This window comes from Centroberyx affinis, unplaced genomic scaffold (genome assembly GCF_046629955.1).
Source record: "Centroberyx affinis isolate AG114_WGS23_722 - 3 ecotype Tasmania unplaced genomic scaffold, CSIRO-AGI_Caff_v1 ptg000003l_1, whole genome shotgun sequence".
Taxonomy (NCBI): Eukaryota; Metazoa; Chordata; class Actinopteri; order Beryciformes; family Berycidae; genus Centroberyx; species Centroberyx affinis.
The window spans coordinates 157,699-170,945 of record NW_027278719.1 but is presented as its reverse complement, the minus strand read 5'-3'; the positions used below and the strand labels follow the sequence as shown (position 1 = coordinate 170,945).

Genomic DNA, 13,247 nt, shown 5'->3' with positions numbered 1-13,247 from the left:
TGTACTTATTTGACAAAGCTACAGATCAAGTTGATTCCCAAGGGACCGTTGATTGTAATCTAAACCTGTTTGTCTAATATCAGACCAGTCAAGTCTTCCTGAGGATTTTGGACTCTCTAGTCCTGAAGCAAGAACATTATGTTAGATGTGGTTTATTCAAAGTAGTAAAGCAGAAACATAAAGCAACTCATTTGACAGATGATTTCCTTATTTGAGGCATGGTAATTTGACGTTTGGTAGTCTGATTTGACATTTCCATAGTTGTTATGTGTGGTAAACAGGCAGCATCTGTGGACCTGCCACTATAGGGAACACTTAGTCAAAGAGGAAGTGTCTCCTCACTGCTGTCTTTTTGTTCTACAACTTTCTCTCTGCACTTAATTACAACACATCCAGGTGTTCGTCTGCAGTTCCTGCCGTCACAAATTTAGCACTCATCTGTCTTCATCACACAAACACACGTACACACACACACACACACACCATCATCATCATCGGCATCATCATCCACAAAAAACCCACACCAGCACGCACATATACAAATACATAAGCACATATGCATATCTACACATGCACGCACACACACACACATGCACACACACACTGAGGCAGAGAGGAGCTGGTGGGCATGAAGTTGCATATTTATAACATATTATTACAGTGAAATGCATGATGGGCCTGTCATCTCTAAGACCAGGAGATCTGCAAACAAGCTGCTCTGCCTTCAAACCAGCAGAAAGCAGGAAAAGGCAGAAAATCCAGCCGGGAGGGAGAAGACGGTTGGGCAAACATGGTCTTCTTCGGGATATTATTCCCGAAGAAGACCATGTTTGCCCAACCGTCTTCTCCCTTCGAAAACAGCGTTGCCCTTGTCAGCCACATGTGACATGCATTTGCACGTGTCTCCACAAAGTTCATTAGATTAACCCTAAATCAAACTGAACATGACTATCCAGCAACACACACTACACATCAGCCAGATGTACTGCAGTGCAACCCAGAATTGGAGATTAAGAAAAGAGAAGAAATCCTTTTTCAAGTTGTGATAACGCATTGCAATCCCTGATGTTAGGCTCTGTTTTTCTACTTCAAAGGGCTTCCTGCTCCTTTCCTCCTCCCCATTTCATCATCCATTATTGCTGCCCAGTATAGCAGCTTTCAAAGGTCAGTCACACCTGGATAAGTCATTTTTAGCATATGACACCACAGGAAGCTGTCTTCCCAAGACCTTATCAGCATTCCCTTTCAGCAGAGCCCCCACTGGCCGGTCAAATCTGAAATTACGTTGCAGACGGTATTGTGGGTAGAGGACACTTCCACGAAAAGGGAAGTCTGTTTCTCAAAACCCCATCATTACGGCCACAGTTTGTGGTGATAATGGAAGGTGGACGGATGATGAAAATGGAGCTGGAGGGACGCCTGTTTTGTGGGAGACGCTTTCTAGGCTGAGTTTGTCAATCTGCAGCATAATGATGCAGGAGAGAATGTCATGTGAGTTTGATGTCAGTGTTGGTGGTGTCCTTCTTCGGTTTGAAATTAACAGGATGACGACGCATCGTATCAGTGATGGCCAAAAATACATGCAATACTGGCATGAAGGAATGTATTTGCTTGTATTGTTTATTTTGTTTGTTTTTTTTTATTTCAAAATACTAAAAACATTTGAGGCTGGAATGCTTTTTAGCCTCTAATGAGATTGTGGGGTTGGATGCTCTTTGGATAAAAAAGGGTCTTCTGGTAATCATGTGGTAATCATGTGCTTCCATATCCTGATGAAGACCAGGGGGCCGAAACACAGTTTCTAACTTACATTTATTATAGCCTAATAGAATAAATTATTCTGAGCTTTTTGGATGGCCTTGGTCTCTCTCTCTTCTGTGTGCTTACTAAAAATACATCTTTTAAACAGTGATTACTAAGCATCCATTCAGAAAACAAATCCATGTCCCACGTCAAGTAAAAAACTTAATGGAGAAAAGAGAAAAATTAATCTGTCTGTCATCTTATTGCTCAATTGCATGTCTCTATTCATACAGGTTATGTCGTGTAACGTCTTTTTTTAGGTTTGGATTCAAGGGTTTGGATGGTTGCAGACCTGAACACCCTGTGACACGGATGTGCAGCACAGAGTCAATTCCATACCATCTTCCCACCGAGTCTGATTGGAGCATAACTTCATACCAAGCAGAGGCCTTATGATACAGTCCTATCACTTGATCAGTTGATTATTTTTAACGGTGAATAGTCTCAGCCTTCTGTCACAGGGCAGAGCTATTCAAGTACCTCACAAGGGCCTTTTGTGTTACTATCAAAAAGCGTATTTGTAAAGTATTACGTGAAAATATGGTGTCGTCAGAAATATTTCTATGAATTACATTAAGGTTATTTTTTACGCTTATAAAACCGTCCAAATATAGTCAAATATGTGTTTCAAATGAATGCATTGGAAATTCTGCCCATCTGAGCATCACATATGAAGAAATTGGATGTCATGCTGCATTCAGTGACAAAATACTTTTCAAAGCCTGGAGATCTGAAATAACAAGATGCATAATGCTCATTAGTTTGTATTGTGATAGAAGTGTGGGTTTCTGTGGCAAAACGTGGAGGTGTGAGATGTGCATGGAGAATAGGGCCAATTAAATATGATTTTCAGGGCTTAAATTCGCTCATGTATTTCATTATATCTCACCCAGTTTCTCCCATACCATCCAGATCACACTTCAAACACCTGACTCCTCAGCATTGTCCTATTCAAAGATGCTGATAACAAAACTACACAATCTCTACATTCTGTGACCAGGACTCTACATCGCTTCACTCGCCCGGGAATCAGACGCCAAAATATGTCCAGTTTAGTTTACAGCAGGCATCACAACAGAAGGATTGTTCCCCATTTGCATACAGCCTGCTTATTCAGGGACTTTGCAGTTCTCCAGTCCAACTCTCTTGGGAGAGCATGTGGTTGGTCCGCTTTCCCAGATGTGATATATATTAAAAAAAACACTTTATTAAGCAGCAAATCCAATTGTGCCAATGTGTTTACCTAGTGAGTCTGCAGCGAACTGCTGAATAGGAGCTCAATATAAAGTCTTTAACCTCTGGGAAGCTGGTAATAGAAGTGCACAGGCGAAGAAGCAGCCCAAGCTTAGATTGAAATCTTTTTTTTTTTCTTTTTTTTTTTTGCACTTTTCAAATGTGCCAGAAAAAAAAAATCATCTGGCTTAGGTGAAAATAGGCATCTGTATTCATTCGTTCTGCTCAAGTCATTTTTAATCTTCCCAACCTTGATGAAAAAGGATTCTGGCACATTCGCAGGAGGGTGAAGGCAGTAGATTTATCTACAGCTATGAGTCATCTGCTGTAAAGGGTGATTCTGTTCCCAGACAGCAAATGTGCATTACAATTGATACAGTAAACACCGCGGCTTGTGGACAATGAGTGCAATTTTCTCAATTAGATAAGAAATTGCATATTCAAAAATGAATATTCACTCCAAAAATCAATTACTGTAGCACTACCGGAGCCAAGGCAGGTTGAAATTACATTAGGACTCCAGGAGCAGGGTGTGTGGGTGAAGAAGTGGAATGACTATTAGTAACTCTCTAACGCATGACCACATTAATCTGTCTCAAGTTGGCATCTCTCCAGGAATCCATTGGTCATTTCTACCTGCGATGGCCTCCAAAACATCTCAGCAGCAGAATTATGGAGCTGTCGGGGTTCTGTCATTGTATGACAGCCAAATGTGTTCAGCAGCCAGGTAGACGGTGAAGAACAGCCCAGTTCTTCATCATCAGACACATCAATCCTAGGTGTGAGTGAGAGAGAGGGAGAGAGAGGGGGGGTGTGGGGGGGTGAGACGTTCCACTTTGCCCAGCAGAGGCTGGTGGATGCTGGGGAAACTGTGATGCCATGTCGGGGCAGAAAAGCTGATGTTTGGTCTACAGTTTAAACAGACCAAAGACTGGCAGCCGAGAAATGATGCATCTGAAAGTGAAAATGCACGAAAAGGATTTGCATGCAGTATGTTATTCCTGTGACCATAGTTCAGTTGTTGTGAAAATGATCATTCTCTATTAGGCCCAGAAACTAGAAAACCAAGATCCTAATGTGAAACCCCCTTGTGCTGCTCCTTTTGACAACAAATGGGATGTGATTTTCTGTACTCATGGAATTGAGCCAATATTATCTCATATGTCATTAGGGTCAACAAAGGCAGCCTTCAATCTATAGACAAGGGAGCAGCTCTAGAGTTTTGTTGTCATATCACAGATATCTTGGACTTCCAGTTTCTGGCTTTAGGAGGCACTTGCTTTCGTTAACAAAATGTAAACTGATCCGTCTAAAGTCATAGAAATAACATGCATTCTATATAGGCTGCATTTTCCCTTTAAGGAATTGTTTGTTTTAAATTCCTAATTATTGTCTGATTATCTAGTCATTTCACATACTGTAAGGAGTATTTTGTGAATGAGAAACACGAAAATGAAAAGAGTGATGCTGATTTGGTTTAGCGCTGAATCTAGAGGGGAAACTGGTGAAACATGTAGTTGGATCTCCACCCGGTGGCTGTTTATATTCCCATCCTGCCAAAGCTGTGAGATCACTCTGAAAGAAGTGTTCATAATAGCAAACAAGATCCACCTACAGAAAGACACTGTGGTAGAAATGCTGCTGAGTCAGTGCCTGATCTGCTTGATGCGGATTTCTCCAGTATAGTAGGGAAACATAAAATACCTGCATTGCCTTAGAAAAACATTTTCAGGAGGCTACTGCAAGCCTCTTTGCAGTTAACAATTTCACTCAAACTTATTTACTTGGCTTGTCAGGCTAGAAACATCATTTCACATGGTCATGACTTTCCTCTACATCTGAGAGGAACTTTCAATTACAAAATTAATATATTTACATTCATTTGTACCTCAAAGCAGGAGCATCACATGCCTCTATTTTCTTTTGGCCATTATTAGATATATAAACCTGCCACCTGGGGGCGTCTAAGATACTCTCTTGCACCAACAGCTTCATGCATCCTCAAAGCAGCCCATTATCCTAAGGAGAAACTCTAAATTGACCAGTTATATTGTGTTTTATCAGCCTGCAGTGAACTGTATGAAATGTGCATTGATATCATACTGGTACTCTACCTTATGTAGTGTTCATTAGTGAGTTCAAAAGCATTATTCAGCTATACAGTAATACTACACACAGTGTTTATACCACAAAATCAGGACAGTAAAAAAATTTGATAACAGTTTTCTAAATTACAGTATTACAGAGTGTGAGAAATTGACAAACGTAGCCTCATATATGGAATTCATCATGCTTTTCAACAGAACCATGTTTCAATGTAAAAGTCTATTAATTAGCAGGGGGAATGAGGGTTAAATTACCCTGCCTAATGTAGTGCAGCTAATGCAATATTGCCAGAGCAAGATCAGTTCATCTCAAGCACTCAGAGATAAGCCAAATCTTTTGTAATCAGTTTAATATCGACACCCATAAACGTTCCAAGTCAGAGCTTTGTTGTAATTAAAAATTAACCACTGCGTCCATTTGCACAGACTCAAACATTCGTCATGTCGTTTGGTGATTAAAAAAACACCGTAAGAAAGATGGATACATTGCTACAGAATGTAATAGCCCTAACCCAAACTCAAAACAAACGGTTTGTTGTCAGAATGGTGAGAGTTGGCATCAGGTGCTGAAAGGCTAAAACCTTCACACTGCAGTAAAAAAAGAGTGAGCAGGGTATAAATCAAAGATGATCCTTTCACACAACTGTTTGGCTCATGCTCTCTGTTATTTTCCTTTCCTCATGTCTGGTTCATTTGCCCTCAAAATATTCATGCATGTCTTTTGTGTGATCTATATTAGAGCAGTGTGGCCTTATAACCACTAAATTTTGCTTTTAGGTTTAGGTAGAGTTTAACATCAGTAGTGTAGTTGAGCGTATACAGAAGTGTACAAAGTGTGTAGTGACCTCTTGACCTCCTTTCTGGAACATGTATCCTCCCTTTTAGACTAATTTACCATTAACCTTTATTGGATGGTGCCCATCTCCTCTTCAGTATCATCCCCCATGGGCTCCATCTATCTCTACACCTCTTGACTATGCTATTATTGAAGACCAATAATATCGGTAGGTTCAAAAGTAGAGGTAGACGAAAAAAGTTTACCTCACAGGGCAAGAAATGCATATAAATAAGCTTAAAGTCACAATGAAACCACATTTTGAGAGAATCTTGCTTCCTTAATGTGATGCATTTCCTGTGTTGGTGTGGGACATAGTGGGGCAGGATCATTCACAAGTGTAAACCAATGGGATATCAGTTAGGGAGAGAAAGGCAGTTTTATTTCTATTTTATTCCTGGTGCAGCATGAAGTCACCAGTTAAGATTTTCCATTTTCCAGTAAGTAAAAGTAATGAGATGATTGTCAAATAGGTGTATTGTATGATAGTTAGAATGAGCTAAAATGGTGGAAAAAGTAATTTTTCATCTCAGTGTCACTTTAACCTCATTTCCCAAACCCACTCCTGCAGTAAACTCATCTCTGTTCCATTGAAAGCGGTGGGCCAAGATGATCCCAAGGCTAAGTTGCTTTTGAGAAGCTGGGCACAGACTGTTATAATGACAGCCTCTCACATCCCTATCTAATGGATGATTTAGCTTTGGTTCTTAATAGCAGGGGGGCCTAGCCAGACGTATTACCTCTTAGTACTATTTATAGCCGAGCCGAATGGGAGAGCGGTTTCCTTTGATATCTCCCATAAATATTTATTGTCTCAAAAATCACACAGCGCTTCAACTATATTCTATTATAGGAGATGGAACAAAGTAACGGTTTAGGACAGACAGGCCGTCCTAAAAGACAAGTATAATTCATCGGCTGTCTTCTTCAGTGTTTTGATGTCTCCTATGGTACCAAAATTATTATATCTGAGAAAATTAAACTGGCTTTATGAAATACTAGCTTGTAAAATCGTACTCATAAACAGAAATATAACATATGACACTCCATTTCTGCCCTTTTCATTTTACAGACAAAAAAGGAGCTCAGGTGAAAGTGTGTGTGTGTGTGTGTGTGTGTGCATTATCGTGCATGTGTGCATGGATGCATTCGTGTTCGTGTTTATGATTGAGTGTACTTCACTATGATTACAGTATAATTGCTAAAGCATTATTGGGCTGTATATACTGCAGCAACATTCCTGGAAGATTCACCTTTTGTAAATACAACCTGCAGCTTCTTCTCCTCTAAACACACAGCAGTATTCCACGACTGCTTCCTTCCTGATTCAAGGCTACACAACCCAGAATGGCTTGAATGCCTTGCACAGTATTACCAGATAAGGAGGGAAGACGGCAGCTTTAGTAAAGAATGGTAGAGGCCTCGAGATAAAGTGAAAGTGACTGAGGGAAAGTGACAGACAACCAGACAAGGTTTTTTTTTTCCGTTGCTGCTGCAGTATTGGGCTTAAGTGAAAGAAGTGAAGGCAACCCTGAAAGATACTGAATACTGTGAGAGGGGACAGAATAGATTGTTGTCACATTCAAGTCAGCTAATTAACCAAATGTTACCCAATACGTTCCCGCGAAAATTGTGCAAATGTACAAGAAACAAAATGATACTTGCACCAAATGTTTGATGTATATTTTATCAAAAATGTGCTTATGATAAAAAAGGATCACTCTCATAATGTATTACATTAAAATACAATACAATACATACATACATACATACAGTATATCAAAATACATAATCTGGAACATAAGTGCAGTAGTAACAAACTTCATCAACAGCATACAGTAAAATCACGTTGAAAGATTTGCTTATAAAGCATTTCCAACAGATGCAATGTATAGTTGGAATGGGGAAACAATTTATGTCAAGAGAAAGTGTTTGCGCTCTTTTGTCAGTGTGCGGGCTACTTCCTTCAACCCAGACAAAAAAAAAGTATGTGCCTTTGGAAAATAAACCAACAAAAATACTGCTGTTGGAATGATAGATTCACATTGTCTAAATAGTTGGCCACAGTCCTCAGCTGTGCACCACACCATAGTTTACATCTGGTCAACACAAAGAATAGTGCAAGAAGTTAGTTTTGAAAGTCCCAGTTTAATGCCGGTTAGTTTGCATCGCGTGTTTGTCCAAGTGAGAACTCCTGAGACAAAGTGTCAAATGTCTAAACCTGCACAAAAGTGATGCTGTGATTTCTATTCCTCCTCATGCGACGTCCTTTTCCGGGCTGCTTTTTTCTTCCTGAAACAAAAAGTGAATGACAACTCATTAGCACAATAAGCTCTAATGCTACAATCTTGCTGACCCTCTGTGTTCATGATCAATTAAACACTTCCCCACACAGACACATGGTCACACGCAGAGACAGCTCTTGGTTCTAACGTTATGATTGGCTGCCGCTCATAAATGCTCTTGAAGACGTCTCTATCATCCCTGAGAGCGTGCTAATGGTTTCTTGGGATGCCGTGCATTTTTCAAAACTGATAATGAAAACCAGTTGAGCGTTACTTGGGTTACTCCCAATTTCCCTCTCCCTCTCTGAATTCTCTCCCTCATGAAACAAACAAATGGTTCCTGGATGCAGATCTAAGCAGGCAATTTCACCTCAAATATTCATCTTCCGTCCTTCAATACAGGCTTCTTGGTGGACTGTGAAACTTTCTCATACATTCCACTATAATTTACTCCCACTCACACACGCACATACCTTTGGCACAAACATCCATGCAGCTCTGCCTTGAGACGAAGTTGTTGCTGCTCCCTCCGCAGCCGGAGTATATGAACTCCTCACACATCTTGGTGGCTTTGTTGTAGTAATACCTTGGTATGGAGGCTGAACACTTGCCTTTGTCCAGAGGATCCAGGCAGAGCACAGGAACCGCTAAAAAAATAAACCACAAAACACACAAACTATGACAATAAGGCCTCACGGTAGTCCTTGGAGAGGAGCGCTATCAAAACAAACAGTTCAAGTATTTGTATTCTTCACTGCTATGTTGAAATACTACTTGCCTGCAGGCTGATAACCACCAGAAACTATTTTCCTCCTTTCCTATTTTCCAACAAACTAAAAACTGTCCTCATTTCTTGATTGCTATTTTTAAGGCGCAGCAAACACTTTTCCTGGGTTTGTTGAATCATTTCCTTAATGCTCAAATATCTTCATCTATTGTGCATCCTGACAAAGGCGTGATGTGGCATTCTTTTGATCCATAAAAAGCACGTTGTCTCATTCATCTGCAATGCTTCTTCCACAGTACTGTCACTTTATCTCAACGGAAATGCTTCTCTCATCCTTCTTTCAAACATTACAGTTTTCTGAATCAAATCATCAATAGTATTTCACACAATGTTTATGTATGCAAAAAGACTTTCCTTTTTTACGTTTTGCCACACTGCACTCCATGTATGCACATTGCTGCCATTGTGCACCAGACTTCAGGTTAAATAAGTGTCTTTTTTTAGGTGACTGTACTTACTCTTGTGTGGACTGCAGTACTCTGTGCAGGAGGTGAGGTCTTGGAAGCGGTTGGCGTTGCCCTGGCAGCCGCCGTAGTAAAAGGACTCACACTGCATAGTGGTCATGTTGAAGAAGTAGCGCAGGTGGAGGGCACGACACGGACCCTCCTCCTTGGTAAACCTACAGATCTGGGGAATCTCTGGGGAGAACAAGGACAGGGTTTGGGTGCTGTGAGTGAGACTGAAGATTTCTTGAGATTTCTCAGAGCCTTCAAGTTGCACCCTTTGCTTCTTCCACAGAAACACCTACCATCAAATCCACATAGGTTTACAATCAAAAATGCATTGATGAAGTGCTTACTTCCCAAGGTACATTTATGAATGCAACATATTGAATGCACGGATTAAAAAAGAGGCATTTAAAGGTCAGGAAGGGGCACTGTCAGTTTAAGTGCATGCATTTCACATGTCGAACTTACTTGGTATCCTGAAACATGTTTTCTGGCACTCCTGATAACTCTTGAAGTTATTGGCATTTCCCTGGCAGCCTCCGTAGTAGAAGGTCTCGCATTTCTGAGTGATCGTGTTGTAGTAATACCGCTCGATTTCCCCTCTGCAAGGTCCCTCGTCCACTTGAAGGAGACACGCGCCTGAAAGCAGCAGAGAAAGTTTGTTGTTTGCCACACAAATGAGGATGAAACTGTAAATAAGTTGCCCATGTTGAAAACAATACTGCACTTAATATTCCTGGGCAGCTCTATTTCAAACTGGATATCAAAATTATGCCAAAAGTCTTTTACGTATGAGGCCTTTATGCCAAATGATGGGCATCGGTTTAAGTTCCGCAAAATATAGAAAAGCCGAGGAATACTTGAGAAAAAGCAGATAGGCTCTTTTTTCCTCCATTACCTTTAGGTGGCAACGCAAAGACGCTGTAAAAGGCGGAGAGAAGTGTAAGTAGGGTTAATATGCAAAACTCCATGTTTAGTTTTTAGTCAAGTTTGGTTCCAGCTCCAGTCTGTTCCGCTCTCCCGAACATCCCGTCAGCGGCAGCTTTATAAGTTGTTGAAGTTTTCCCAGGGGAAAGTTTTAGGGGCGGGATGGAGTGACTCATTTCCATACAATGTCGACCGGATTAGAGCGATGATGAAGTTATTAATTGCATCACAGAGGGACCGCATTACGTTTGTAGAGTTGTAATATCTACGCACAAGTATGTTAAGTCGTGACTAAGAACATATTCAACCAACTAACCTTGTATTGACATGGATTTTTTTTTTTTTTTCTCGAATCAATGACATCTTTTCCTCATAATTCTGATTCTGGTTTGGGCCTTCAAAATAATAACGCGGCAGTTTAAACGTATAGAAATATAGATTTAAACCGATTCATTTGTATGTTTTCGTCCTAACCAATAACTGACTACACACTAATATTTTCTGTCATAATAATCATGAAAAATATCGTAATATGTGGCACTTTTTAACTATAAAGGCTGCATGTATTACACTGTGCAGCAGTTATGAGACAAGATGTCATTAATTCGAAATAAACGGGCTGATTTTGTTTTTCCAGGTGAATGCAACTGAGTGAATGCAACTGATGAGTGGTGTCCTACTGGCTGACTGGCAAATACTATATAATTACAACTTTCAAATCTGGCCCATTGACTTATGAGATGATGATGATGATGGTGGTGTATCATCCTATTGTAATATTCCATGTACAAATATCCTAAAAGCCATAGACTCCAGTTTCCCTATAGGTTTCTGTTGCTGTGTATTTGTACTTTCTCAAGTACAAACATTGCATTGTCTCTAAGGCAATGACACTATTGTGAAACATTAACACTCTGTCTAGTCTCATACATCCTTGCCAAGTTCCCATCACACACCCGTCTGACTGGCTCTTATCTCTCTCTCTCTCACACGCACACACACACACACACACACACACACACACACACACTTCCAATCACTCTACAAAGCCTGTGAATAAAACTGTCAGCTCTCTTTCCAGCCCTGTCTATGGTTTATGCTGTTTTCTGTTTAGCTTAATGGCTGTATCCTCCAACACACTTTCAGGGAAACAGTAATGTCTTGCTCCACTAAACCCCCAAAGGCCCCATTCCTTCCCCACTCACTGCCATTCACTGTGCCACACCACAATGTATTTGTATAAAGGATTGGACAGTTTACTGTCAAGACTGAAGGCGTCACACCAATGGTCTTAAGAACAGCACTTTCTGAAAACAAAAGACAAAACACACAATATCATACAGCATACAACCTGAGGTTGTTTGGAAATACAATTAGTCAATCCTACTGCTTTCCTACATCTAATGCTAAGGATCCACTCCAGCTACACCAGTTAGGCGAAAGTTTCTTCAGCTTTTATATGTTGTTGGAGAACTGCTGTGGTTGTCATATTTATGACAATGATACATCTCCAACTTGACAGGTGGAGGCTAAATACAGATTAGCCGTCTTATCAAAGTGACCTGAAATATGTGACACCTCCCCTTGACCCATATATGAATAACAAACAGAGTTAAAACAGCATGGGAGTCCAGATTTAATCAGTGATATAAAACCAATACAATCCATTGTTCCTACATAATTCAATGGAACCAAAACACACACCTGTACGATTCACTCTCCCTTTTGACAGCGTACTTTAGCTACAGGTGTGACCGTACAAAGGGGCCTCGTTTTAATCAGATTAGCGGATTAGGATTGTTTATGCAGATTACTTTATAACCCAGATTTAGGGAGAGGAGAGGGATTCTTCGTCAGGGTTTCAGGGGTGGAGGACAGCTCCCTGTAAGCGTTCGTAAGTACAACACTTTGTTATTAATATTCTTTCAGTAACTTTTCTTGATTTGCGTGGTCGAATCATTGAAGATCTTTTATCTGTCATATGAGTGATTGGGACATATGAGTGATGTATGTCTGAACAACACTGGATGTATTGTAAGGGTGTTATTAGCCAGCAGAGAATTAAATAAACATTAGGCATCACCAGAGATATGATGATGATCTACTATATCTGAGTAATGGTTGGATTTATTAAAGATACATTTGAAATTGAAAGTGGCTATGAACTACTCAATACAATGAATATCTGTCTCCTCTTACAGAGAATGCCGGTCATAAATGTAGATGATCTGACAGACCTGGACAAGGCAAAAATGGAAGTAGAGCAAAAGAAAAAAGAAATCAAGCTTGAGAGGTGGTTGGTAAGTCATTTGCTTGTTTTGTTTTTTTCATGAAGATCCCAGGGAAGAAATTGGATTTTCAGTCTGAATTTAAACTTTTTCAAGCAACAAATAATTGTAAACCTGTAAAATTGCAATTAATCCTATTTAGAAGCTAACAGGGACGCTATTTAAAGCAGAATACACCGCTGGGTGACATCTCAACACCTCTGCCTGTTCACTTGCAGACATCTAAATGCTGTGAGGAGTTAAAGGACTACATTCAGGCTGGCGAGGAGGAGGACATCCTCGTTAAAGGCATTCCAGAGGACAAGAACCCCTTCAAGGAGAAAGGTGGCTGTGTCATCTGCTAGACTGGACCTGAGGAGCTTTTCATATCTCAGATTAGCACCTCACTAGCGCCCAAGGACACTCTCCCTCCCCTCATAAAATGGATTACCACTTGCAGACAGAAAAGACTAGAGGAATAAAAAAAAAAAAAAAAAAAGAATGAGTCTGTATATAAAATTTCACGAGTTCCCATGTAAATGATCTTATGGCCAGA

The 13,247-nt window shown here is 40.3% G+C and overlaps 2 protein-coding genes across 2 annotated transcripts; one reads left to right on the top strand and one right to left on the bottom strand.

Moving 5' to 3' along the window:
• Positions 1–7,655: 7,655 nt before the first annotated feature.
• Positions 7,656–10,523, bottom strand: tfpi2 (tissue factor pathway inhibitor 2). The gene is made up of 5 exons (XM_071541166.1): positions 10,396–10,523; positions 9,966–10,136; positions 9,507–9,686; positions 8,735–8,908; positions 7,656–8,268 (listed from the first exon to the last, which is right to left on the bottom strand). Exons 1-5 carry the CDS (start codon positions 10,466–10,468, stop codon positions 8,192–8,194), a joined length of 675 nt encoding a protein of 224 aa, XP_071397267.1. The 5' UTR covers positions 10,469–10,523; the 3' UTR covers positions 7,656–8,191.
• A 1,734-nt stretch (positions 10,524–12,257) lies between these two features.
• On the top strand, positions 12,258–13,212 carry gngt1 (guanine nucleotide binding protein (G protein), gamma transducing activity polypeptide 1). Its single transcript, XM_071511979.1, has 3 exons — positions 12,258–12,318; positions 12,626–12,724; positions 12,931–13,212. The coding sequence occupies exons 2-3, from the start codon at positions 12,629–12,631 to the stop codon at positions 13,054–13,056; spliced, it is 222 nt and encodes a 73-aa protein (XP_071368080.1). The 5' UTR covers positions 12,258–12,318; positions 12,626–12,628; the 3' UTR covers positions 13,057–13,212.
• The last annotated feature ends 35 nt before the right edge of the window (positions 13,213–13,247 follow it).

Excerpts from the sequence above, each read along its gene's own strand:
- tfpi2 (XM_071541166.1), bottom strand. The coding sequence starts at position 10,468 with ATGGAGTTTTGCATATTAACCCTACTTACACTTCTCTCCGCCTTTTAC. Across the intron at positions 10,137-10,395 it reads CTTTGCGTTGCCACCTAAAG|GCGCGTGTCTCCTTCAAGTG; the intron begins GTAATGGAGGAA and ends TGCTGCTTTCAG. Across the intron at positions 8,269-8,734 it reads CATGGATGTTTGTGCCAAAG|GAAGAAAAAAGCAGCCCGGA; the intron begins GTATGTGCGTGT and ends TTTTTGTTTCAG.
- gngt1 (XM_071511979.1), top strand. The coding sequence starts at position 12,629 with ATGCCGGTCATAAATGTAGATGATCTGACAGACCTGGACAAGGCAAAA. Across the intron at positions 12,725-12,930 it reads TCAAGCTTGAGAGGTGGTTG|ACATCTAAATGCTGTGAGGA; the intron begins GTAAGTCATTTG and ends GTTCACTTGCAG.